The 27788-nt window shown below is 34.2% G+C and overlaps 3 protein-coding genes across 3 annotated transcripts; 2 read left to right on the forward strand and 1 right to left on the reverse strand.

Annotated features, from left to right (window-relative positions):
- Positions 1-17457: 17457 nt before the first annotated feature.
- On the forward strand, positions 17458-18510 carry J4E92_001736 (uncharacterized protein; the record flags this gene model as incomplete). The annotated part of the gene is made up of 2 exons (XM_051493147.1): positions 17458-17466; positions 17503-18510. 2 exons carry the CDS (start codon positions 17458-17460, stop codon positions 18508-18510), a joined length of 1017 nt encoding a protein of 338 aa, XP_051356378.1.
- Positions 18511-18762: 252 nt separating this feature from the next.
- Positions 18763-20106, reverse strand: J4E92_001737 (uncharacterized protein; the record flags this gene model as incomplete). The annotated part of the gene is made up of 1 exon (XM_051493148.1): positions 18763-20106. One exon carries the CDS (start codon positions 20104-20106, stop codon positions 18763-18765), a length of 1344 nt encoding a protein of 447 aa, XP_051356379.1.
- Positions 20107-21386: 1280 nt separating this feature from the next.
- J4E92_001738 (uncharacterized protein) lies at positions 21387-26866 on the forward strand (the record flags this gene model as incomplete). Its single annotated transcript, XM_051493149.1, has 3 exons — positions 21387-21827; positions 21873-26300; positions 26354-26866. The coding sequence occupies 3 exons, from the start codon at positions 21387-21389 to the stop codon at positions 26864-26866; spliced, it is 5382 nt and encodes a 1793-aa protein (XP_051356380.1).
- Between the last annotated feature and the right edge of the window lie 922 nt (positions 26867-27788).

The following is a 27788-nucleotide window of genomic DNA, read 5'->3' on the forward strand; positions in this document are numbered from 1 at the left end:
TATAGTTAACACTAGGTTAGCGTAGACTAAGCTTTACTACCTACACTAGATTAAATAAGTCTAGTATCTTATTATAGATCTATAAAGAAACTAGCTTATAGATCTTAGTCTTAGTTATATATAGACTATCTATTTTATTTATATAGTATTTATAATTCTTCTAAGTAATAGTAGTAAAATAAGTAATATTATACTTAAAAGTGTTAAGGTTATAGTTATTATTTTTATTAGAAGAGTTAGTAAGCTTCTTCTAGTTCTCTAGTTATACTTATATAGCTTTATTAAAATTATAAGTAGCTATAAGAAAAGTAACCTTAGCTATAATTATATAAATCTTACTAAGAGTAGTAGTTTTATATAACTTAGAGTATAGAAATATCTTACTATTACTATATATAGTCTTTAGTCTTCTATACTTTAAATAGTAACTAGTATAGTATAGTAAAGTAAATAATAAGCTTTAAGATAAGAATATAATAGTAGAGTTATAGTTCTCTAGCTATATTATATCTAGAATAATATTATAGTTACTAATATCTATAATATAATATATTACTAAAGTAGAGTAGCTACTATATCTAATTAGTAGTTCTATAGTCTAGTTTAGTATATTAATAATCTTACTATTAGCTAAAGAGAGATAAATTAAAGTAATTATATAGCTAGTTTTTAGTTTTATAGTAGCTACTTACTTTTAGTTTATAAAGTAAGCGCTAGCACTAGTATTAATAAGTATAGTAGTCTTTTTTTATTTTTAGGTATTAGAGAATATATAGAAGTTAAAGCGTAACTAGTTAGTTAATTAAATATTACCTTTAGTAGTAATAGTAAAGATATAGTAATTATAAATAATAGAAGAAAGTAAAGTTTTCTAGAATAGAAAGCTAGTAGTAGTAACCTAAAGATAATTATAATAATTTCTTATTCTCTAAATCTACTAAGTATCTTTACGCTAGTTAAGCTTCTAAATATAACTATTATTAGAAGCTTCTAAAAGTTCTTCTTTAGCTTACTTATTTTATCTAGATTCTTTACTACTTTGTTTTTAGTAAACTTATTATTAGTAACTTTATTTAAGTTTTTATTACTAATAAACTTTATATCTATATAGGTAAGCTTTATAGTACTAAGCTTAGGCTTAATCTAGTTCTAGTTAAGAATCTTATAGCTAGTCTTATTATAAGCCTAGTAACTAGATTTACTATAATAAAAATAGACTTTAGCTTTTACTATAGCTTTATACTACTAGTTCTTATACTTCTTTACTATTTTACGCTACGTACTATATCTAGTTTATATCTTATATATATAGCTATAGTTATTTAGTAAATATATATATAAAAACTTAGTAGTAGTAAAATATAACTTCTTAGTAACCTACTTATCTTAGTTAATTTACTTCTAAGTTATATTAGCTTAGTAAATAGTATTAAAGAACTTAATAAAAGTATTATATTAAGTATTATTAAAACTATAAAATATAGAAAAAGTAAGTAATAGATAAAGAAACTATTATATATATAAGAGTATAGTCTAATCTAAATATTTAACTAGTTAAGTAATAGCTATAAAGTAACTTTACTAATTAGTAAACTTTTTAAAATTACTTTACTTTAAAAATCTATCTATAAGCTTATTTTAAGTAGTAATAACTTTCTTATAGATAGATATACTATAGTACTAGTTTAAACCTTCTAGAATATCTATATAGTTCTTAAATTTTATATCTTTAATATATACCTATATAAAACTATTAACTTATATTTATAGATAAATAACTTATTATAGTTCTAGTATAGACTTATACTTCTAGATAGCTATATAATACTACTTATTATAGTTTTTATTATTATTATCTCTTTTCTAGACTTTAATATTAGATAGCTTAAAGAAGATAGTAGTAGTAGCGCTAACTATAGAAGAGGCTAGAGCTTAATATATTTACTACTAGCTATTATATAAAAGTAGTAAGTAGCTATATAGCTTTATATTAAGAAAGTTAGCTACTCTATAATAGAATTATAATTATAATTATAATAAAAAAAAAAGTATTAGTAATAATTACTTTACGTATAATAGTTAGTTAGTTAATTAGCTAGTGCTACTAAAGTAGTATAATAGCTAGAATATAGGTTAGGTAACGTAGTATAATAGTTAACGTAACGCTTAAGTAATAGATCTTAGTAAGAATAGTAAGTATTATAATTATAGTAATAACTATAAGTATTACGCGTATTATATTTATTTTAGTTATAGGTCTTACAATACTAAATAGTATATAGCTAGAAGTAAGAGTTATAGAATTATAAATACTTTACTATATTATTATACTTATAATACTATTACTTTATAAAGGTAGTAAGCCTATTATTTATCTTTATTACTTATTTAATCTATATTAAAAGTAACTTATTCTTAGTAATAATGTTATAGATTAAACCTATAATCTCTACCTAATTAGGCCTAGCTCTAATTAAGTAAGAAATATTAAAACCTTACCTATATAGTAGCTTATTTTAATAACATAGTATTTTATAAGTAATATAATCTTAATCTATATTTCTATCTATTACACTATACTATATTTAAAGCCTATCTATACCTAAACTCTATACTCTAACTCTATTAAATTATATTATAATTAGTTATTAGAACTATATATAAGTTTATCTAAAGAAGCGCTACTACTATAGATACTACTATAGTAATTACTATTACTTATTACGTAAATTAGATATAACTACCTATTTAGAAATAACACTATTAAGGTAAAGTAATAGAACTAGCGCCTATAGAGCTTTATTATATAACTATAGAGTAGAACTTATAGGCTAGGCTATCTACTAAGAGTATACTAAGAAAGAGCTATAAAAATAAGAAAGGTATATTTAGAGTCTGCTAGAAGTCTACTACTATAATAGTTAGTACGTTAATAAAAAATACTATAGAAGTATTAGACTTAGTTATATAAATAATAATAGATTATAAAGTTAGTAAAGAACTAGCTTATCTTACTAGTAAATAAGAAGGTAGTAAATATTACTAAGTAAGTAGACGTAGTATACGTAGTTATTATAACTAAGCGTCTCTATAATATCTATATCTATATTCTATATTACTATATTAATCTCTAGATTTAACGCCTCTAGCGTTTTTCTCTTAAGCTTTAGCTAAGACGCTAGCTTTAGTAAAGACGCTAGCTAATTCTAAACTATAGTAGGTAATACTTAAGAATCTATAAAGCTTCTACTCTTACTAATATTTAACTAGTAACGTAAGAGCTTATTTCTTCTACCTCTAAAATCTAATTAGTAACGTAAGAGCTTCTTCTATGCGTTCTACCTACTACTTCTCTAGTAGCTAGTAGATTTAGATAGTAGTTATAAAGAACTCTAGACTCTAGATAATAAATATATCTATATTAAAATTAGTAATATTACTATTAAAGTATTATAGAATAACTTATATAAAGTATATATTCTTTTCTATAATAATAATAATAAGCTTTATAATTAGGTTAAGTTATAATAATATAATAACTCTACTAATAATAGTAAGACTAATATTAAGTTATTTATAATCTAGATAGATTAAGACTACTCTACTAGTAATAGTAATAGTGTATACTATAGTATAGTTCTTTCTACTATTACTAACATAGAGAACTTTAGTAAGTAGGTTATAGATTACTTCTATAACTAGTACTTCTATATTACTAGTCTTTTTACTATTTTTTATAACACTACTTATACTATTAAACTTAAGAACTAGTATATTAAAGAGTTAATAAATACTATTAAATAGTTCTAGGCTATTAATAGAGTTAGTAGTAATATCTACTAAGCTAAGTGTATAGAGTTTAAGAAGCTTAAGAAGACTATAATATAATTATAAGCTACTAGTAATAGTAAGCTTACTAGATACCTAACGTATAAGGCTATAGTTACTAAGCGTAACGCTATAACTCTTAAAGTTAATAAACTAAAAGTTTATCTTAAGAATACTATTAATATCTTTATATTTAATACTATATAAAAGAAGTTTAAAGAAGCTAATAATAACGCTAATATATAGTTCTATAAGTACTAACGTAAGTCTAAGAACTATAAAGACACTAAAGTTATAGCTAAGAATATTTATAAAGTAGCTAATAGTAAGATTACTTATCTTTAGTAATTACTTAACTAAGCTACTCTTAATATCTAGAACGTTTAGTATAAATATAAAACTTATCTTATAAAGCTCTAAGTCTATAAGCTAAGCTATAAGCTATACTTTTTTCTTTAGCGTAACTATTATAAGTAACTAAACTTCTACTAGAAACTATATCTTAACTATTACTTTTATTAAGATACCTCTTTATTATATAACTTTTATAATACTTATACGTCTTATAATTAGTTCTTTTAGAACTTAGAATAGTTTATAGTCTTAATAGAACTAGCGTCTATATTTATATTTTCTACTTTCTTTCTATACCTATAGAACCTATATAGGTTAGCGCTACTAGAACTTTATACTTTCTTACCTACCTCTACTAAAGGCCTACTAGATAGTACGTACTCTCTAGATATAGCTTTAATATTTTATAAAATACTAAATATTTATAAATTTAAAAGTAAAGCTAATAAGAATTATAAGTATTAGTGTAAAACTATAGTTAATAAGTATACTACTATTTCTAATAAGTCTCTATAGATTACTTATATTAAGTATTATATTAGTAGTAATATATAGCCTATTATTAAGAAGATAAAAGTTACTAGCTTTATATAGTACTTTAATACTCTTAATAGTATATACTTAACTTATAATTAGTTTAGTAAAGCTAAAGCTTTTTTTATTAATAGTAGTCTATACTAGAAGTAGAGTAAGACCTTTACAGCCTAGTAGGCTTATTTTCTTAGTATTACTAATATTCTCTATACTTATTTCTAGTAAACTCTAATTAAAAGAGCCTATAGGCTTATAAATACTTATTTAGATAACGTAATAGCTACTATTTCTAATAACTAAGAAACGCTTATAGAGTTTCTTTATTATATTTATAGTATTAATAAAGCTTTATAAGACGTCTACTTTAGTAAGATTACTAATACTACTATAGCTACCTCTAAGCCTTATTAATAAGCCTCTAGAGACTAATTACCTAAGTAGAAATAATAGTTAAACTATTATACTAAGCGTAAGATTTAAGACGCTTAAATAGTAAAGAAGAAGTATAAGCTCTAGAATAATAATACCTACTATAAATATAGTAAGAAGAGTTATAACTAGTTTAATAAGAATGTACTTTGCTATAGTAAGTCTATTATAGTGTTAAGTAATATTCTACTTCTTATAGTAATTAATATTAAAGAGAAAGATAACGCTAAGAACTATAATAACGTTATTACTAATAATAAAACTAATAAAAAGAATTTTTAAATACTTCTAATTAAAATTATAAATAGAAGTAATAATAGCGTAACTTAGCTAAGGCCTTATAGTATTATATTTAATAAAGTAAAGTCTAGAAGCTAGCTACTACTTTTTATACTATTAATAGTAGTATCTAAAGAATACACTATATTTTAGATACTACTCTCTATAGTTTATAAACTAATATTAGTTATTAATTATAGTTTTAGTATAAACTAAAATAATAATAAAATATATAGTAAAAGAATACTACACTTATTAATACTAGTACTAGTGCTTACTTTATTAGCTAAGAATAGATTAAGTAGTAATATTATACTACCTTTTACGTTATAAAGCTTATATAACTAGTACTTATAGATAGTAAAGAAGTAGCTTATCTAATCTATACTACTAATATTACTATTAAGTATAGTAACTATATATCTATAGTGCTATATTATATTATAAATATAAGTAAGTATAATGTTATTCTTAAAATAAACTAGCTTAACTACTACTAGCTATTATTAGAATTTAGGTTCTTTTAAATAATAACGTTTAATTATAAAAACTATAAGATAAACTACCTTAAGAATAGGCTCTAAGATACTATTTATAAGAATTACCTTTTTAAAAGCTTATTCTAGAAGGCTACTACTAGTAATATAATAGTAGGTAATATAAAAATTATAATAATTAGCGTAGAAGCTACTTCTCTTACTACTATTAAAGACTTTAACTCTATTATCTAGCTAGAGCTATATTACTTTAATAAGGTTAAGTAGCTAAAAAATCTCTATACTAGTAATTATAACCTCTTAGCCTTTAAGAAGTAAGTTACTAAACTAGCCTCTATTACTTAGAAAGACTTTAAGCACTATATAGCTAAGATAGAGCGTTTATTAATATCTAAGAAAGATATACGTAAGCTTATCTCTTCTTATATTCTTAAGAAGTTTTCTAACTTATTTAGCTTTTAGCTTACTAATATTCTTCTCTTATAATACTCTAGTATAGACTATATAATTAATATTAAGCCTAGCTTAGATATATCTAAGCCTTATATCTATAGCTTAATAAGAGAAAAGATAATAGTAGTAAAGACCTATATTAATAAGATAATTAGAAAAGAGTTTATATAGCTCTTTATATTACTATATACCTTTTCTATTCTTATTATTAAGAAGCTATCTAAAGAGCTATATATTTACATTAATTATAAAGGTTTTAATACTATTACTTATAAAAACTATAATACCTCTTTTACTATTAAGAAGATACTAGTAAGAATAGCTAAGATTTAAGTTATAATACTTATTAATATTATTACTATATTTAACTCTATCTATATTAAAAAGAGCTATAAAAAGAAAATAGTGTTTCTTATCTAGTATAGCCTCTATAAGTACTTTATAATACTTTTTAGTCTCTATAATATATCTAAAACTTTCTAAATATTTATTAATAAGACTTTATATAACTATCTAGATATTATTTATATAGCTTACCTTAATAATATTTTTATATACTTAAATAATAAAAGGAAGTATAAAGACTATATACTTACTATTCTAAGTAAAATTAGTAAAGTAGAGATATTTCTAAATATATTAAAGTACTTCTTTTCTATAAAGTAAGTTAAGTATCTTAGCTTTATTTTAATAACTAATAAACTAGAAATAGACTCTAAAAAAGTTACTATAGTTTTTAACTAGTAAACTCTACGTACTATTAAAGATATCTAAGCTTTTCTAAACTTTACTAACTTCTACTACTACTTTATTAAAGAGTTTTTATTACTAGTAAAACCTCTTATAGAGTTAACTAAGATAGATAGTAAGAAGATATTCTCTCTAGTACCTAACTCTAGAGTAGTAAAGTTCTTTAGACTTATTAAGAAGGCTTTTAATAATACTAGTATACTAGCCTACTTTAATACTAACTATAAGATATAGCTTAAAATAGATATCTCTAACTTTATTACTACTATAGTACTCTTATAAATAAGTTCTAAAGAAGTTCTCTACTTTATTATATTTCTATTATATAAGATAAACCTAGTAGAATATAACTATAAGATTTATAATAAAAAGCTTTTAGTAATAGTTTAGACTTTTAAAGAATAGTGCTTTAAGCTAGCTAGTACTATTAACTTAGTTAAAGTTCTTACTAACTACTAAGCTTTATAAACGTTTATAACTAATAAGTAACTTAATTACTAGTAAGTTTATTAGTTTAAATTTCTATCTAAGTTTAACTTTAAGATTACTTACTATTCTAGAAAATAAAAGACTAAGCTTAATACTTTTACATATTAACTAGGTAATCTTCTAGAGAATACTAAAAATAAGCGCTAATAATACTAGTAGTAGACTATTATTAAGCTATACTAGGTAAATCTATTCTTATATATTACTACTCTTACTAGCCTATAAGGTTCTAATACTTATTACATAGTTTTCTTAGCTCTTTACTACTTTAGTTAAGTCTATATATCTACTCTTAACGCTGCGTTCTATATATATAATAATAGTAAAATAAATAATATATTAGAAAGCTACTCTCTTAACGTACTATATCTTAGCCTACTAGTAAATAATAATAATATTAGAGTTATAGCTAAAGAAGAGAAAGAAAGCGTACGTAATAATAACGTAACTAGTAACTTTACTAACACTATTTACGCTACTTATTCTAAGAATAACCTTTTATAAGCTATTATTACTACTAAAAAGTCTAGTTAGAGGTGTCTACTACTAAATCTAGTAGGCTTTAATTATAAGCTTTATATTAAGCTAGATAACTATAAGCTTCTTAATAATCTACTATACGTCTAGAATAAGATCTATATCTCTAAAGTAGATAATATCTATATATATATTTTAAATTAAGTATACTATTTTTTATATAGAAAAGAATATAAAAGTAAGTATAAAACTTATATAAAGCTTATATAATAGTATTATTAGCTCTATATAATATATAATGTTACCTAGTATATAGATATTTATCTAATATATTAGCGTACTAAATTCTACTATAAGAGTAAGTAGAGTCTTCTCTACTCTTTACCTATTCTAGATTAGTACTAGACCTCTATCTCTATAGATTATATTATCTACCTCTCTTTATATACTAATAATAGGCGTATATATAAGAATATACTAGTAATTATTAATAGACTTAGTAAGAAGAAGAAATTTATCTCTATTATTAACCTTTATATTAATATACTAGTAAGAGCCTTTATTAAATTTATATAAAAAAAGAAAAAATATTCTAAGTATATTATATCTAACTAAGAACTTTAGTTTACCTTTTATTTCTAGACCTAGCTTTACTAAAAGTTAGAAACTAAGCTAAAGCTATTAACTACGTACTATCTTAAAATAGATAGTTAAACTAAGAATATAAATACTTTTCTTAAATAGTACTTTTAAGCTTACGTTAACTATAACTAAAATAACTAAGCTCTTCTACTACTTATAGTAGAGTTTAAAGCTAATACTACTATAAATACTAGTACTAGAGTATCTGCGTTTATTACTATAAAGAGATATAATCTAAGGTCTAGTATTAAACTAGCTAAGGCACTAGAAATATAATTTACTACTCTAGCTTAATAGAATTAGTTAGATACTAATAAATTTATAAACTAGCTAAATAAGCTCTATACTTATCTAAAAGAGTAACTTACGTAGGCTTAGTTAAAGTAAGCTAAATATATAAATAACTACTACTTACCTACGCCTAAATTTAAAGTTAGTAATTACGTTATAGTAGACTTCTATAATCTATGTACTACTTACTCTAACTAGTCTCTTAACTTTAAAAACTATAGTCTATTTCTAGTTATATATATTATTAATAATATAGCTTATAAAGTTACTTTTACCTCTAGTATATAAGTATATAACGTTTTCTATCTATAGCTTCTTTATTAAGTAGATAGATAACTATTACTAGGCTAGCTTTAGAATAATAAGAGATATATTAAGCTTACTAACTCTAATATTAATAATAACACTAACTACACTATTAAAGCTATACTTAATAGCTATATTAATAAGTAGCTATATAACTCTAGTCTAAATAAAAAGAGCTTACTTTAGTATAAAGTTAAGTAGGTAGACTACTTTAATAGTTCTAATAACCTATTCTAGAAGCCTTATATAAATTTTGTAGACTCTACTAACTTTATTACTAAGTTTTACTAGTAATAGCCTACTAAACTAGAACTATATATTACTATTAGCACGTTAACTAGTAAGTAGAATCTACTAATAATAATACTTTATTAGAAGAATAATTATAACTAACTATAGCTACGTAAACTATTATATTATAAGTAGTTATATTATACTCTATTATAATATATTACTACATAATAGAAAAGCTACCTCTACGTATTATCTTAGTATATAACGCTTAACCTAAAGTAATACTTATTCTATATAAACTAATATATTAATAGGCCTATAGTAACTATAATAAATAGATACACTATCTAATAATAGAATCTAACTATACTTTATTAGGCTATATTAACTTAGAGATTATAATTCTATAGACTAGTATAGAGACAAAAGTAGCTAGGTCTATAATATTTTAATAGTTTAACTAAATATTATAAACACTATATCTAAGACGCACTAACTCTTATAAAATAATTCTACTTTTATACTACTACTAATTTCTTTTATATACTCTAATACTACCTACGTATAGCTACTAGGCTCTAATAATAGTAATATATAATAGATAGAGAATAGTGTAAAGTGTAGAAGATGCTTTAGCCTATATAGCTTTTATAAAATAGGTATCTCTTTTATAACTATTATTATAGATATAATATTACTTTTATAATATACTAGATTAAAAAGTTTTTTAACTTTAAGTAAAAAGATCTAAAGAGTAATAGAACTACTCTAAAAAAGAGGAAGAGTAGTATTATAGATTAAACCTATAATCTTTACCTAATTAGGCCTAGCTCTAATTAAGTAAGAAATATTAAAACCTTACCTATATAGTAGCTTATTTTAATAATATAGTATCTTATAAGTAATATAATCTTAACTTATATTTCTACCTATTATAATAATAAACTAGTAGTTCTTATTAGTCTCTACTTACTATTAATAATAGTAGAGAAACTACTTCTTCTTAGTCTTAAGCTAATTATAGTAGTTATAATATAGTTATTTAAACTTCTTATACTACTTTTTTTTCTTATCTAAGGCTTAGCTAAGCTTTTAGTAATTAGAGTTAAAGTAGTTACTACTTAGAGTAAGCTTTAAGCGTTCTACTTTCTTTATTAACTTATTATACTAGGTATATATAAGTCTAAGGTTAGTAGTAGTATCTTTAAGCTTAGTTAATATTTTATCTATATCTTTATAAGCTTTTATAAGTACTTTAATATACTACTATAACTAGGTTTTACTCTTCTAAAAGTGCTTATTAATAAACTTATTAAGTACTATTAGCTAGTTATATACTTTCTAAAGAATAAAAGTATTAGTAGCTTTAAAGTTAAGAGTAGTATTAAAAAAGACTTATATTATATTAATAAGAAGCTTACGCACTATAGTAGACTAGTTAGTAACTAGTAAGATAAAATTTTTATTTATATTAATAGTAAATAAAAAATCTTTTTCTAAAGAGATTTCTTAGTCTAAAATTAGAATAAACTTATTCTTATACTTAGTATATTCTAATATAAGAATATATAAGAATATTATTAAGTACTCTAGTTAAGTATATACTATTTTTAAGTCTTTAATAGACTATAAGTAATAGCTACTAATAGTAATATTATAAATAAGAGCTAGATTAATTATTATAGGCTCTAAATAACTTATATTATAGTAATTTCTATCTAGATTTAGAAGTGTAGAGTAGCTAAAGGTACTTTACTAACTAGGCTTAGTTTAGTAAATAATAGAAAAATTATTAAAGTTAAGACTTTAGCTAAGTATATTTTAAGTATTAGTAAAAGAGAAAGTAGATAAAGTAGTAAGTAATAATTACTTACTAATTTACTTATAGCTTAACTCTTAGCTATATAATAGTATTATAGTAAAATTTTTACTAATTTTAGTTTTTCTAGAAAAGTAATAACTAATATAATAGACTAGACTATTATTATTATTATTAGATACTAATTTAGAAACTAAAGAAGAACTTATTATTTTATAGTAGTAGCTAGAAGTAGGCTTAGAGAGGCTAGTATACGCTAATATAGTAAGTATAATATTAGTAGAGAATATAATAGCGCTATAAGTAATAATACTTATTATAATATAAAGATTACTTAATAGTATTAGTAAAGAAAAAGATTATAGTTATAGTAGAGAGAAAGAGTAAAAGAGTAATAGAGTAAGAGAGTACGTTATTATATAGTAGAAGTAAAGCTAATTATTTACTACTATCTTTCTACTTACTTATTATAAAGTAGTAAGCCTAACTATCTACTATTTACTAAAGTACTATAAATATTACGCTTATTTTAGTATAGTTATAATACTCTCTTAGAGTTATACTACCTTAGTAATATTCTTTAGTAATAGACTTCTAGTATAATACGCTTATAGTATCTATAATTAGTATAATAGTGTAAATTCTAGTAATTTATCTATATAATAAGTTTTACTCTACTATTATATAATAAAGCTTTATAGCTAGTTAGTTATAGAGCTATTCTAATATAGAAATATATTTAAAAGTAAGAAATATATTATAAAGTTATAATTACTATCTTAGCTATAAAGTTATAATTAGTAAAGTAGTACTTTTATAATATTATAATATTTATAACACTATACGCGCTAAGTTCTTTAGAGTAGTTACTTTCTATACGTATTCTAGATACTATTAGTAGATATAATCTAGTATAAGAAATATTAATAGTTAAGATAATTATATTAAGTTAAGTACTAAGTAAGAGATTATATATAAGTTAAAAGACCTATATAGATAGAACTTTAGTATTTTTTACTTAGTATAATACTAGATCTAATTAGGTAGAGATTATAGGTTTAATCTATAACACTATACTTTTTTATTACTAATACTTAGTAGAATATAAGCGTATAGAAATATACTATCTATAGTACTTATATAATTCTAGAACTATAGATAAAACTTTATACTATACTAAAGCTAATATAAAAGAGTAGTATTACTACTAAAAAATTATATAGCCTTCTTAAATAAAGTATAAAGCTCTTATAGATACTTATTTATAATATAGTAGATAGTAGCTTTTAAATAACTTTAGTATTAAAAGCTAGAATCTACTATATTAGTATAACTATAATAGTAGAGAAAGATAAGTAACTTCTTATCTAGTTCTACTATAGTCTTATACTTCTACTTTAGTCTACTTAGCGTAGTATTATATATATACTATTTATATAGTTTCTAAAAAATAACTTTATTTATTCTTATAGCTATATAAAACTAGTAATTAGATTTATCTAGTAGATATATAACATAATTTTAGTAAAAGAGTAGATAAGATTATAAACTATAGCTACTATAATTTAGTAATAAAGCTACCTATACTATAATATTTATAAGTATTATAGCTACTACTCTAATAGTCTATAGTAGTAGACTATTTATATTCTTCTTATCTAGCTCTTTTATATTATTATTCTTATATATAATAAAATTATCTAGTATAGTATTTTCTATATCTAATATATATAAAGAGCTATTAATACTATAGTTATAGTTATTAGAGTTAAAGTTAGATCTAAAGTTAATAGATATATTAGCTATACTATAAACATAGTAGTAGTATAATATTATTATTATTTAGTAGAATAGTTAAAACTAATAGACTTTAGAATACCTTAAATTTTATTATAAGCGCTAGTAGTAATATAAACTATTTATATTACTACTATAGATTCTTTAACTTCTCTACTTTAAAACTCTTTCTCTACTAATTTTTATTATAATATAGTAGTATAATATATAAGAATAGCTAAGTATTTATAGACCTATACTTATAGTATAATATAATAGTATAATAAAAGAAGCTATATAAATATAACTAGTATATATCTATATATTAATAGTAGTATAATATAGCTAAGTAGGTGCTACTTATTTATATAATTATCTATAGTAGTATAATATAACCTAACTATACTTATATACTTATAGTAGTATAATATAGTTATCTATATACTATTTATTCTTATACTTATCTATAGTAGTATAATATAAGCTAACTATACTTATATATATATAGTAGTATAATATAATATTATATAAAGATACTACTATAATCTATCTCTTTATATATATAGTAGTATAATATAGATACTACTATTTATTAAGAAGTAGTGTTAGAGAGCTTATTATAAGTAACTTAGCTATACTATTTATACTTATACTATATTCTATTTATATACTAACTAATATAGTTTTTTTTTATTAAAATAATCTAGATAAGTAGCTTAGTAGTAGAGCGCTATAAACTTATATTAGTAGATAGAACTTAGCTTAGATTATTTTACTTTCTATATATACTTACTATTTTATTATAATACTTATTTATAAAAGTTCTAGGTTTAATCTTTAGCTTATTTATTTTTCTTTTTTACTTTTTTTACTCTTTTTTTTTTACTTCTCTATTATAAGATTTCTCTTTATATATAGCTATAATAGTATAATATCTAAAAGCTTCTTAAAAGTAGTAGCTTTATATAGTAGTATAATACTTAAAAGCTTTTTAAAAGAGTAGTAGCTCTAAAAGCTTTTTAAAAAAGTAGTAGTCTAAAAGCTTTTTAAAAAAGTAATAGCTTTAAGTAGTAGTATAATATCTAAAAGCTTTTTAAAAGAGTAATAGCTCTAAGTAGTAGTATAATATCTAAGAGCTTTTTAGAAGAGTAGTAGTCTAAAAGCTTTTTAGAAAAGTAGTAGCTTAAAAGCTTTTTAGAAAAGTAGTAGCTCTAGGTAGTAGTATAATATCTAAAAGCTTTTTAGAGAAATAGTAGCTCTAAGAGCTTTTTAAAGAAAAGAGAAGAAATAGTAGCTCTAAGTAGTAGTATAATATCTAAAAACTTCTTAGAGAGAAGTAGTAGCTCTAAGTAGTAGTATAATATCTAAGAGCTTCTTAGAGAAAAAGTAGTAGCTCTAAGTAGTAGTATAATATCTAAGAGCTTCTTAGAAGAGAAAGTAGTAGCTCTAAGTAGTAGTATAATATCTAAGAGCTTCTTAGAAGTATAGTAGCTTTATATAGTAGTATAATATCTAAAGAGCTTACTTAGAAGTATAGTAGCTCTATATAGTAGTATAATATCTAAAGAGCTTACTTAAAATAGAAATAGCTCTATATAGTAGTATAATATCTAAAAAGCTTACTTAAAATAAAAATAGCTTTATATAGTAGTATAATACTTAGAAAGCTTATTTAGAATAGAAATAGCTTTATATAGTAGTATAATATCTAAAGAGCTTTTTAGATTAGAATTAGCTTTATATAGTAGTATAATACTTAAAAGCTTTTTAAAATAGAAATAGCTTTATACTATAGTATAATACTATACTTATATAGTAATTAATTTACTATATATTTAATAAGCGTTTAAATTAAGTATTCTACTACTATATAAACTTATTTAGCGTAAAAAAAGTATATAATAAAAGCTTTAATTATATAATAGAACTACTCTCTATAATTAGATAATAATAGAATATATTTTACTACTTTTTAAATATATTATATACTTTTAGTATATTTTACTACTATTATATAAATTACTAGTTACTAAATATATATATATAATAAATTATATTATATTATATTTTAGTATTATACTAGTATTTGTAATTACTAAATAAGCTTATAGAAGAGAAGAAGGTACTATCTATTCTAATATAGAAAGATAGTAACGTTAATAATAGTAGTACTAAGAATATTAATAATAATAATAATAATAGTAATAGAGATATTAGAAGTTACTATAAATAGTAAGCTCTTATATATACTAACGCGCTATACCTTCTAAGTATACTTATAGTAAATTACGTAGAATATTTACTCTTCTAGTACTATCTATATAGACGCTTCTTAGTATACCTTACTAAAATTTAGTATAAAAGTAGTTAGAAGTAATCTCTTTTAGCTATAATTAATATTATCTTTATAATACGTAGGTATTAGCTATTCTCTAAGTTATCTAATAGTAATTTAATAGCTATTATCTAAAGTTAGAATATTAGTAATAATAGAGCTTTAATAGCGTAACTTTAGATAATAAACTTCTAATAGCACTTTACTACAAAGATATACTATTATAGCTCTATTAACCTCTCTATATTACGCGCTATAGTGTTAGCCTATTAGAAATATTATTTTACTGTCTTAAGTATTAGCTTATCTAGCTTAGCCTTTCTTAAATAGAAACTACGCTATAACTACTAAGTAACCTACTATTTATAGTGTTAGTAGTTAGTAGAGTAGATTAGCTATATACTAGTAGCTATTTAAGGTATATAACTATCTAGCACAGTAGGTACCTAGGTAACACTAACACTAACAAGCTACAAGATTATAAAAAGCACTAAAGTAGTAATTATAGTAGAATTTATTTTATAGTTTAATATTAATACTACTAAAATATCTATCTAAGATTATACTTTTTTATTACAGAGAGCTGTGCTCTATATAAATTATCTCTCTAGTATATATATTCTTATACTTAGCAGATCTTCTAGTATTAGGTTTATAATTACTAGTATAGCACTATTAAATAGAGCTACTATTATTATCTCTAGATTCTAGTAAGTAAAAATTAAAGATAAAGTCTATCTTCTTTAATCTCTATATCTATCTCTTCTTTTAGAAAATGTTATTAGCTATGTAATTAACTTAAAAGATTCTAAAAATCTTAATTTAAATCTAGAAATAATATTTAAGATAATTATATTAAATAGTAGTAAAAAGTTAGATTATATTGTATTTATAGTAGAAGACTACTATTTAATACCTAAGCTCTTAGACATTACTTTTAAGTAAGCAATACTTAGTTCTAAAATCTAACTTATTACGCTCTTATTTATTACTAAACTTATTAGTACTAGAGCGTATATACATCTTACGTTAAATTTATTCTTTACGCTTATAGAAGAAATTAAAACTATAAAGCCTCTGCCTAGATAGCTAATTCTAGTAGTCTAGAGAGTATCTATAGAAGAATTATTGCGTAGGCTTGTAGTTAATCTTGCGCTGCTTTAGGTAAATATTATTAAACCTAGCGTAATTAAGATAGAAATACTACAAGAATTATTAGCCTTAATACTAATAGAGGCAAAGAAAGGCATAAAGAAGCAACTTAATCTACTAGGTACTTTTAGTTAGCTAGAGAACATTGCTAAAGCGTATAGCTAGATTATAAAGAATCGCTTTGTAACAGGCACTAAAATAGCTGTAGATAGTGGATAGATGCTTTTAAGCAAATAGCTAGAAATAGCATCTATTGTATTATTGTTAGGACTTTGCTCTACTCTATGTACAGAGCTTCCTCTATCTTATACAGAACAGTTACATATATCTCTCTTTGTGTTCTACAAATAGAAGATCTTTCCTGTGCGGCCGTCTTGAGAAGCCGATTTCCCTGCTACACTATTAGAGTACGAGTCTCTGTTGAAGACGACTTCGGAACGTCGTAGGTATCAAGTGGCGTTTAATTTGGGCAAATACATTAGATGAACACGCTAAAAGGGCGACATTAGGACGCATAGGCACGATCTGTGAACATTGCAGGACACATAAGACATTATGGCAAGCGATACAGCCCTGGAGGTGTTATCTGATCAATGTCTCTGAATTTGACTCGATACCAAAGTGAAAGCAATTATCATAGCTCACAAAAAACCCAGATCTAGGCTCCAACTTCGTGTGAACATCCACTAAACCGACCAATTCTTAAGTCACGAACGCATCTATCAACTCGCTAGCACAGCTCGCTTGTCACGAGTGCATTCCACCCCGTCTATTGTTCCCTAAATTGCGCCACAAACACACCATCAAACAACATGAACAATGTACCCAACCCTCCACCCTCCGGCCCAGCGCAAAAGCGACGGAAAATGTCACTCTTCGACACCTTCCGCGGGCGAAACGGGGGAAGTTCCACCTCCTTCATAACCACCTCCAACACCGGCATAATGGACACAACGCACGGCTCCGAAACCGACGAAGAAGACAACGAGGACGAAGCACAAGAGTATCTCAACAAGATGACCGACGACACAAATCGAAAAGTCGAAACCGTATTCGGCAAAGGCGTCGAAGTGTGGAAATCGTTCAACGGCACTATCTACGCCGATGTAAACGACAAGGTCAAGAGGAAACAGCGAGACGAAGAGGTGTGGGGGAAAAAGAGGAAACGTGGTGTCGCGGACGGGCAGGGGAAAGTGTTGGAACAGCGATTTGATTCCCTGCGGAACTCGACGTCTTCTTCTAGTTCTACCTCTACTGCTGCTTCTACGCCAACACGAGACCTACCGCAGAGTACGTACTCCGACAGTACGATTTCATACCCTTCACTGCCAACCAGATACGATACCTCACTTCCATCTACACCTACAGCGTCGCAATGGGAGAACTTTCAGGTGCGGCCGTCTCAAGAAGCGGATTTCCCTGCTGCACCCTTGGAGTATAAGTCTCTGTCGAAGACGATGTCAGGGCCTAGAGGTACGGGTGCAAGTATGCCTGGCAGCTTCGATCGGCCCATCAAGCCGTTACCAGCACGTGTACACCAGATGGAGGCGGTTCAGACGACGGACAATACGTCCACATCACCGCGGTCAGATCTATCAAACTCCCAGGTACAACCCGTCACTCCTCCGCCCTCTACGCCAACAAGCTTTCTCGGCAGCATGCTAGGCGGGGCTCGCAGGGTGATATCAGGGTCTTTTGGTAATTTCGAAAGTACACAGGCGGACCGATTTGATGAGCGGAGGTATAGGCTGTTACCAGGAAGCTTCTGTGAGGCTGGCGAGAAGCAGAATGTCGATGATGGAGAAGAAGATCGAGATGCGAAGCATGACAAAGTGGAAGGAAGACCTTGGCTGAGGAAGGGGTAGGTGGGTCGGTGTCTAGTGTGATAGGCAAGACGGGAAAGGTACAAGAGTGGCTGGCTCCAAGTGTTGTGTCACAGGCCTTGTGTTGTCGTTCCACAGCAGCAAGATACATAGTCAAATGGGTTGAAGAGACATATGATAGGCACCGGCAAGCAAGTCGAATTCCACGATCATCATCCTCTCTTCTTTCATATTCCTACACAATCAATAGCTGGGGTATAATAAACAACGTCGTACAAAAACTCGCGGACGATCCTACTCGTCATCGTCGTATCCATCTCCTACAGCGGCCCATCCGCACTGCCATCTCCTTCCCTCACTTTCACCACCCATACGGAGGTCTCTAGCTTGGCTCCCTTCTTTCCATCGTCGGACGCGGAAGTCGTCGCTCACACTGATCAAGCTGCCGTTACGCGCCCATGATACGCTCGTGACTTCCGCATCGTGTCCTCGTATGAGAGCTGTGCCGTGTTCGTAGATGGGGATGGTGTCTGGGCAACGGCTGTTTGTTGATGTGCGGGAAAGCGTGGGTCGTGCGGATTTCGCGGCAATGCCAGTAATATCAGGTAGGTCATCTGCGTCGTCGTCGTGTCTTGTTTCGCGTTTGAGGAAGTTTTCGTCGGTGGGGAACAACACGGGGCAGCCGTCTGTGCTGCCTACTGCGAGCATCTCGGTGCGGTCTTCGCATGCTTTGCGTAAGGATGCCTTGACGTAGAAGGAGCCGGCATGGAAGTTCTGGTGCCGGAAACCGTAGATGGGTCCTAGGCCTTCTTGGCCCACACCGCAGTATTTTTGTTTTGAGGAGGAAGTTGTGGATAGCTCTGGTGCTACGCCGAGGATGAGGTGGCTTGTCGAGTAGGCGTAGACAGTGTTGTCTTTGCTGAGGGCGTATAGTCGTGATGCATCGCCGCTAAGAGTCAAGGAGTTGATAGCAAAGTGTCGGTGGCGGTTGTGGGATTCGGGATGGCGGGTGGTTGCGATGGGGATGGCTGGCCCTCGCAGGGAGTATCGGCCTCTGATGTCCCAGAGTTTAACGCATGTCGATGCGTCTGACGCGGTCAGGAGTAGATGTTCGCGGCCTGCGGGCATGAACGAGAGCGCTGTCACCGAAATGTCGTTCCGTCGGCTAATGTTTTCGGTTTTGCTGTTGGAGAGTGATCGGGTGGCCGACGATGTGGATGTCGGGAGAGTAATATCCGCGTGCGCTGAGGCCAGCGTGCGTACAACACTTGCATATGGCGCATCGGAGCCCCAAGCTGAGTGTATTGAGCCTTGGTTGCCCTTGCACCGGAGATCCCAAATCTGTACCGCACCGTCTCGACTTGAAGTCGCTACCATCTTGTCGTCGCCGGGCTGGAAGCGAACTTGCTTTACTGATGACTTATGTTTCGCCAGCACAGCAAGAGTCTGTTGCGTGCGAACATCGACAATCTGTGCAGTCTGATCTCCAGAACCGGCGGCGAGGTGTAGGTCGTCTGAGGAGAACTGCACGTCCATGATGGCGTTGGAGTGGGCTTTCCATGACACATGGGGTTTGGAGAAGTCACCTTCGGAGTCTTGTAGGTGGATGTATCCGTCTTCATCGCCTATTGCGAGCATAGAGTTGGCTAGGGGTTGTCAGTATCGTGATGACGTAGGGTAATGAGTGAATGACATACTGTTGCAACTGGCCGTGCAGAAGGGCGGCGCGCCCTGCGACAACTGATGTAGGTCGTCTGCGCCACTGTAGAAATTGGCTGCCTGGTCTTGCCATGAGGCGCCATGGTCTCGTCGAAACCCTCTTCCTACACCCAGGATCCCACCGAACGACCGCTGCAATGTTCTTGACGGCCGACCCAATGTTGTTAACCTTCGGATGGGCGCAGGGTATACAGGAGGCTCCTCTTCATCCAAGTCAAGCTCGTCTTGAAGTATATCGATTTCGGGTGGAGTGACGTAACGCGATCGCTTCGACGGTGACGACTGGGCTGGTGAGCTAGCGGGCGACAGGTAGGGTATCTTCCGCTTCCGCGCGCTGCTCTGGGGGGTTCGCATTGGGTTCTCGATGTCGACGAAGTTGACTGTCTTGCGTGGGGTGCTCCGCGTCTCCCGGCTGCGATTGAGAGCAGATCGTGTGATGTCTTGTAGTTGGCGACCCGACCTCGTGAGGGTGGTGCGTGATGAGACATCTTTGGAGTTTCGCGGGGTGAAGAAGCGTGTAAAGCGCTTGGGCGTGATAGGCGGTGGCCGTTTGGGTTTGCGAGAGCAAACAGTCGCGGAGGAGGGTGGAGGTGGTGATGAAAAGAGCTCCGGCGTGGGCTCTTGGAGCAGCAGACTTCGAGGGGCGCATGGAGAAGACATGTTCCTTTTTAGCAGTACACATACACAAGCAACACCAATAAACGATCAAGCGAAGACACGCGAGCAATTGAAGATGCCGATAGGGATAGAAGACGAATGCCCATAAATGACGGCGAGGTTGGAGAGGAAGGCGCACGGCCAAAGCACGTCGCGAAGAGCTGGCGCGACCGACGTGCTGCACTATGCCGTTCTGGGCGTTAATGGCCATGGCCTTCCCTCGAGATATCCTCCCGTTTGCCGTACAACACAGCTAAAAGTTCCGAAATTGCCGCAGAAAACACCGTGGATGCAAATTTCATTTCATTTTGTGGTCTAAGATTTCCTATAACTCGTGAAAGCTGTTGCATCGAGGAGTCGCTCTCTTTCGCGCGCGTTGCCCTGCCACTCTAGCTCACGTGCCAGCCGCGGCTTCCCTGTCGTCGGGGGTCGGAGAATCTGCGCGCATGGACCCACCAAAAAAGTCGAAGAGCATATGCGACGAACTCTTGGCGCAAACCTGAGTACCACCACCCTCTCCACAGCCGGAGAACTTGCGCATCATGGGCGCAATCAAACGAAAAGCAGAGCAAGGCGCCGCGCCATCGAAAAAGGCAAAGGGCGCATCCACCGACCGATCAGCGAAGCGACGGAAATCCGATGCCGAGCAGCCATCACCGGCCAAGTCGAAGCCTGAAAGCGCCGCACCCAAGCCCAGTGTTTTCAAAGATGAGGAGAAGTCGTTCCCCAGAGGAGGCGCCAGCGTCTTGACGCCGCTTGAGCACAAGCAGATTTCGATCAAGGCGAACCAGGATGTTCTTTTCGAGCAGTCTGGCGAAAAGCGACCCAGCGGCGGCGACGAGGGATTCAGCGACATGGGATCCGAGGACGAGGAGAGATCCGCCGCCAAGTCCAAGAAGAAGCCGCTGCTCAAGAAGAGCAAGAAGTCGCACGACAGTGGAGAGAAGGACGACACCGTGAGGGCAGAGGGTCTGAGCTACAAGGTACGCCAGTCTCTGCGCAATGTAGGGTCATGCTAACGATCGCAGAAATTGTCGCCTGGAACCATCATTCTCGGCCAAATCACAGACATATCTCACCAAGACATCGTCCTCGCGCTCCCCAACAACCTCGTTGGTTACGTCCCGCTCACCGCCGTGTCCGACAAGCTCAACGAGAGGCTGGAGAAACTCCTCAAGGAGGAAGAGGCGGACAAGCAAGAAGGAAGCGACGATGAAGACTTTGAAGATGTACACCTAGAGGACATGTTCTCGGTAGGACAGTATGTCCGCGCATGCATCACAGCGACAAGCGACGCCAGTGCAAGAGCACGAAAGAGGCTGGAGCTGTCCATCGATCCCAAGCTGGTGAACAAGGGCCTCAGCAAGCGCAAAATACCCGTAAACAGCATGGTGCAGGCTTCCGTGGTCAGCAATGAGGACCACGGCTTGGTCATGGACCTCGGCCTCGACGATAGCAGCCTGAAGGGCTTCCTGCCAAAGGGCGAATTAGGTCCCAAAGTGCAGCATGCCAAAGTACAAGAAGGCGCCGTCTTCATGTGCTTGGTTACTGGCCTTAACTCGGATGGGCGCATTGTCAAGCTCTCCGCAGACCACACCAAAGCAGGCAACTTGACCAAGGGCAACACGCTGACTGAAGCGCCCACTGTCGACATTTTCCTCCCAGGTACTGCTGTTGATATACTTGTTACCGACACCACAGCCAGCACGCTGACCGGCAAGATCCTCGGTCTCATAGACGCAACCGCCGACGCATACCATTCTGGAGCGACTGAGAAGGCTGCCGATATCTCCACCAAGCACAAGATCGGCTCCAAAGTCAAGGCCCGTGTCCTGTTCACATGTCCAGACTCCGAGCCCAGGAAGGTCGGTGTGTCATTGCTAGACCATGTGGTTAGTCTGTCCACCCGCATGTCTGGCAAACCCAAGGAGCGCAAGCCTCCGATCGACCTCCTCCCCATATCCACCATCGTCGACAGCGCGAAAGTTATCAAAGTAGCGCCAAGCCACGGTGCTTTCTTCGATCTCGGCATTAAAGATGTTGTCGGTTTCGCGCACGTTTCGAGACTTTCTGACGATAAGGTCAACGTTCTCTCCGAAGAGGCTGGCGCATACAAGCTTGACTCAAAGCACAAAGCACGCATTGTAGGCTACAATGCTTTGGACGGGCTCTTCCAACTTTCGCTCGAGCAGAAGATCCTGGACCAGCCCTTCCTTCGCATTGAGGATATTAAGGCTGGTGAAGTTGTCAAGGGCAAGGTGCACAAGCTCATCGCTGACAAGAAGGGAGCTACCGCCGTTCTTGTTCACCTTGCCGAAGGCATCACCGGTTTAGTTCCAGAGATGCATCTGGCCGACGTCCGCCTACAACATCCGGAGCGCAAGTTTAGGGAAGGTCTGCCTGTTACAGCCCGTGTGCTTTACACGGAACCCGCCAGGCATCAGATCCAACTCACCCTAAAGAAGTCTCTCGTCAACTCAGATGTTAAGCCATGGACAAACTACTCCATGCTCTCCAAGGGTGCTACTGGCCCTGGTATCCTGGTCAGCGTTCGCAAGAATGGTGCCACCGTACGCTTCTACGGCGACGTCAAGGCATGGCTCCCAGCTGCGGAGATGAGCGAAGCATACATCGAGGATGCCACGCGACACTTCTCGGCCGGTCAGGTCGTCAACGTCCGTATTGTCTCAGTAGACGCAAAGGAGAACCAGCTCTTGGTATCCTGCAAGGATCCCGCTGCCGTTGACATTAACAAAGAGGCTGCTTTCAACGCACTGAACCCTGGTGGTATCGTCAAGGGAACTGTCATCGAGAAGTCCGATGAAACCGCTACTCTGGACATTGGCCATGGTGTCAAGGCTACCCTCCGCATAGGTCACCTAACCGACGGATCGGAGAAGAAGGACATTTCGACCATGAAGAAGATTCGGGTAGGTGGAACTCTCGAGGACCTTGTGGTCTTGACAAAGCATGGCAAGTCTAGGACGGCAACAGTCTCGAACAAGCCTAGTCTTCGAAAGGACGCTCAGGCTTCAAAATTGGCAATCAGCATTGAAGATCTCCAAGCTGGCGAGACGGTACATGGCTTTGTGCGCGGCATTCTTCCTGACAAGATTTTCATCGAGCTTGGCAACGGCATAAGCGGTGTTCTATTCAAGTCGCAATTACCGGAAGACATGCTTTCAGCGCCAAACTTTGGTCTTCGCAAGGATCAGTCTGTCACTGCTCGTGTCACACATGTGGACGCTGGGAAAGGATTCTTTTGGCTGTCGATGAAGAGTGAATCTGATCCGGAAGCGGCCAACGTCGTTGATGCTCCAGCTTCGAAAGGGGAGGCCTTAGTAGAACCTGTCGACCCCAAGATCACATCTACCGACGACATCAAATTCGGCACCCTAGCAACAGTTCGCATTCGATCGGTCAAAGACACACAACTCAACGTTGAGCTTGCGGCAAATGTTCCAGGACGTATTTCGGTCTCAGAATTGTTCGATGGTTGGGATAGCATCCCAGACAAGAAGCACCCAACAGCACATTTCAAGATGAACGACAAGATCCAAGCCAGGGTTCTCGGAAGGCACGATGCCCGCAATTTCCGTTTCCTCCCCATCACTTCCCGATCAAACAACAAGACGCCCACTTTTGAGATGACCGCAAACACCGATAAAGTTAAGACTGAAGCCGACGTGTTGAGCCTTGACAAAATCACCCCCGGATCATCTCATGTCGCCTTCATCAATAACATTGCCGAGCGTTACGTCTGGGTGAACATTTCCGCCAACGTTCGCGGTCGCATTGATTACTTTGATCTGACTGACGACCTGGAGAAGCTTTCGGACGTTGCAGAGAATTTCCCCGTTGGCTCTGCTCTCAAGGTTCGCGTCAAGGCGGTCGACGTTGCAGCCGGAAAGTTGGATCTAACAGCTGCGACCAATGTGACTGGCAAGTCATTGACCCTTCAAGACTTGAAGGTAGGTCACATCTTGCCTGCGCGTGTCACAAAGCTACACGACACATCCATCGTCGTCCAGATCAACGACAACATTGCTGCACCCATATTCCAAGAGCAGTTGGCAGACGACTACGACAAGGCCAAGCCTAGCGAGTTCAAAGTCGGCGACGTCTTGCGCGTGTGTGTAATCGACATCGACCTTCCAAACAAGAAGCTGGGACTGTCTATTCGGCCTTCTAGGGTATTGAGCTCTTCACTCCCGATCAAAGACCCCGAGATCAAGGACAGGGATCAGCTTAAAGTGCATCAGGTTGTCCGTGGATTCATCAAGCACGTCGCCAGCAATGGTATCTACGTCCGTCTAGGGCCGCACGTCGAAGCCTACGTTCGTGTCAGCCACCTCTCAGACGAGTACATCAAGGATTGGAAGTCTGCTTTCCATGTCGACCAACTCGTCACTGGCAAGGTCATCTCGAACAAGCCAGACCAACGCAATCCACAGCTGAGCTTGAAGGCCTCTCACGTCCAAGGAACCTACACCGAGCCGGTCGAGTTCAGCGATCTGAAGGCTGGTCAGGTTGTTGCTGCTAAAGTCCGGCATGTAGAAGACTTTGGTGTCTTCCTGGTGGTTGACGACTCAAACAACGTCAGCGGTCTTTGCCACATCTCTCAGTTAGCCGACACTACTGTCGACAAGGACAAGGTCAAGGAAATGTACAAGAAAGATGACGCCGTGAAAGCCAAGGTTTTGAAGGTTGATCCAAAGACCCGAAAGATCAGCTTCAGCTTGAAATACTCTGAAGTCAAGGGTGACGACGAAGACGAGGATGAAGACATGGAGGATGCCTCGGATATTGAGGCCTTAGAAGGAAGTGACTCAGATGGCGGTATCGAGCTCGATGACGTAGACATGAGGAGCGTCAAGAGTGCTGATAGCGACGATGATATCGAGCTTGCAGATGCAGGAGTATCAGACGACGAGTCTGACGATGATGCGCCAAAAGCGGCAACACAAGGACTTAGCACTTCTGGCTTCGATTGGACAGGTGCTACTCTTGACTTCGATGAGCAAAAGGGTGCCGCAGAGCCTGATTCCGACGACGAGGCCCCCAAGAAGAAGAAGAAGAAGAGCAAGAAGGCTACCATCAAAGAGGACCGCACTGGTGATCTCGATGCCTATGGACCGCAATCCGTTGCCGACTACGAGCGCTTGCTCCTGGGACAGCCCAACAGCGCGGAAATGTGGGTTCGATACATGGTCTTCCAACGCGAACTCAACGAGATCGAGAAGGCACGCCAGGTCGCCCGTCGCGCACTGGCGACCATCAACCCCAGGGAAGAGAAAGAGAAGCTTGACGTGTGGACCGCTCTTCTCCATCTTGAGAACGACTTCGCTAGCGACGATGCTATGGACACAGTCTTCAAAGAGGCGTGCCAGAACAACGATGCCCGCGAAGTGCATGAGCGCATGATCAAGATCTACATCTCATCAGGCAAGATCGACGTAAGTACCGCTGTATCCCCATACCCTTGCGAAGTTTGCTAATACCAGAACAGAAAGCGGACAGCCTCTACCAATCCATGATGAAGAACAAGTCGTTCACACCGGACCCTCAATTCTGGCTCTCATATGCAGCGTTCCTGATGGACGTCGTACAGCCACCCTCCCCCACACGAGCTCGCGCTCTCCTTCAACGCGCCACCCAATCCGTTGCATCAACGCAACACCGCTACCTGACACAAAAGTTCGCCGCACTCGAGTTCAAGAGCCCTAACGGCGACGCCGAACGCGGCCGCACCATCTTTGAGGGCCTTGTCGACACCTTCTCCAAGAAGGGCGATGTCTGGGACATGTACCTCATGTTGGAGCAGAGCCACGGCAGCGCAGACAATGTCCGCGACCTGTTTGAGCGTATGACCAAGGTCGGAAAGGCCTCGAGGATACGGAGTGTGTTCAAGAAATGGGCTGAGTGGGAGAGCAGTGTGGGCAACAAGAAGGGCGTAGAGAAGGTCAAGGCGCTTGAGGAGCAGTGGAGGGAGAAGAAGGCGGAGAAGGGTGATGATGCGTAGGTGCGTGGATAAGAGGGAAAAACTCGCATTGCATCGATGGGTGTTTCTGGCGCAGTCTGATGAAAAGTCTGTAGCATCACGTTGGACGATATAATCTATTTACTCATTGATATTCACTCAGTCGTGCCATGTCGTGGTGCTTCTCGCAGAGTGCAGTTCTTCGTTTCCACGGCTGCCCAACCGATCCAATGTGGTTAGCGTCTTGGTCAGCACGATAATGCGTTGCCTCACTTTGGATCTTTCCAAGGTTCAATTACAAATTCAACTTTGCTCCAAATGACACGACAACGATGGAACGAGATCCATAAGTCCTCTTCAAGGTATTCTACTGCTGTTTTGTGCCAAGGTCACTACTGATGCTATATAGTGCTGTCGGGCCGATTGTGCTCCAGCGAAACGAGAGCTAGTTCGCAGCCCCACATCTGCACCATGGACGCGCCACGGTCGCGACATCCAGACCTGTACACTCCCTTGCCGACAGCGACATCGATCCGCGTCATCGAGCTTCACCCAGTACAGAAAGACGACGAACCTATCACATGCACGCTCCACCTGACTGATCTTGAGCACAACACCCCGAAGTTCCACGCGTTGTCTTACACTTGGGGCGACCCACTGTATCGTTACTGGTTCGAGGAAGGAAAGTCCACAACATGGGTGCAGGAAGTGATCATCATCTGCAATGGACTGCGCATCAATGTTACGGCCAATTTGGAGTCTGCGCTCAGGGCTATCTGCAAATTGAGCGTAAAGTGTCAGGAAGTCGAATGCCAAGGGCAATACCTCTGGATTGTTCGTAACCCCCCGTGCGAAACAAATATGGTATCCCGACTAACTGTAGACGCTGATCCCTAGGACAAATTATGTGTCAATCAAGACGATGTTCAAGAGCGAAATACGCAGGTTGGCTTGATGGCTCAGA

This window comes from Alternaria infectoria (genome assembly GCF_024043175.1).
Source record: "Alternaria infectoria strain BMP 0036 chromosome Unknown scaffold_2, whole genome shotgun sequence".
Classification (NCBI taxonomy): Eukaryota; Fungi; Ascomycota; class Dothideomycetes; order Pleosporales; family Pleosporaceae; genus Alternaria; species Alternaria infectoria.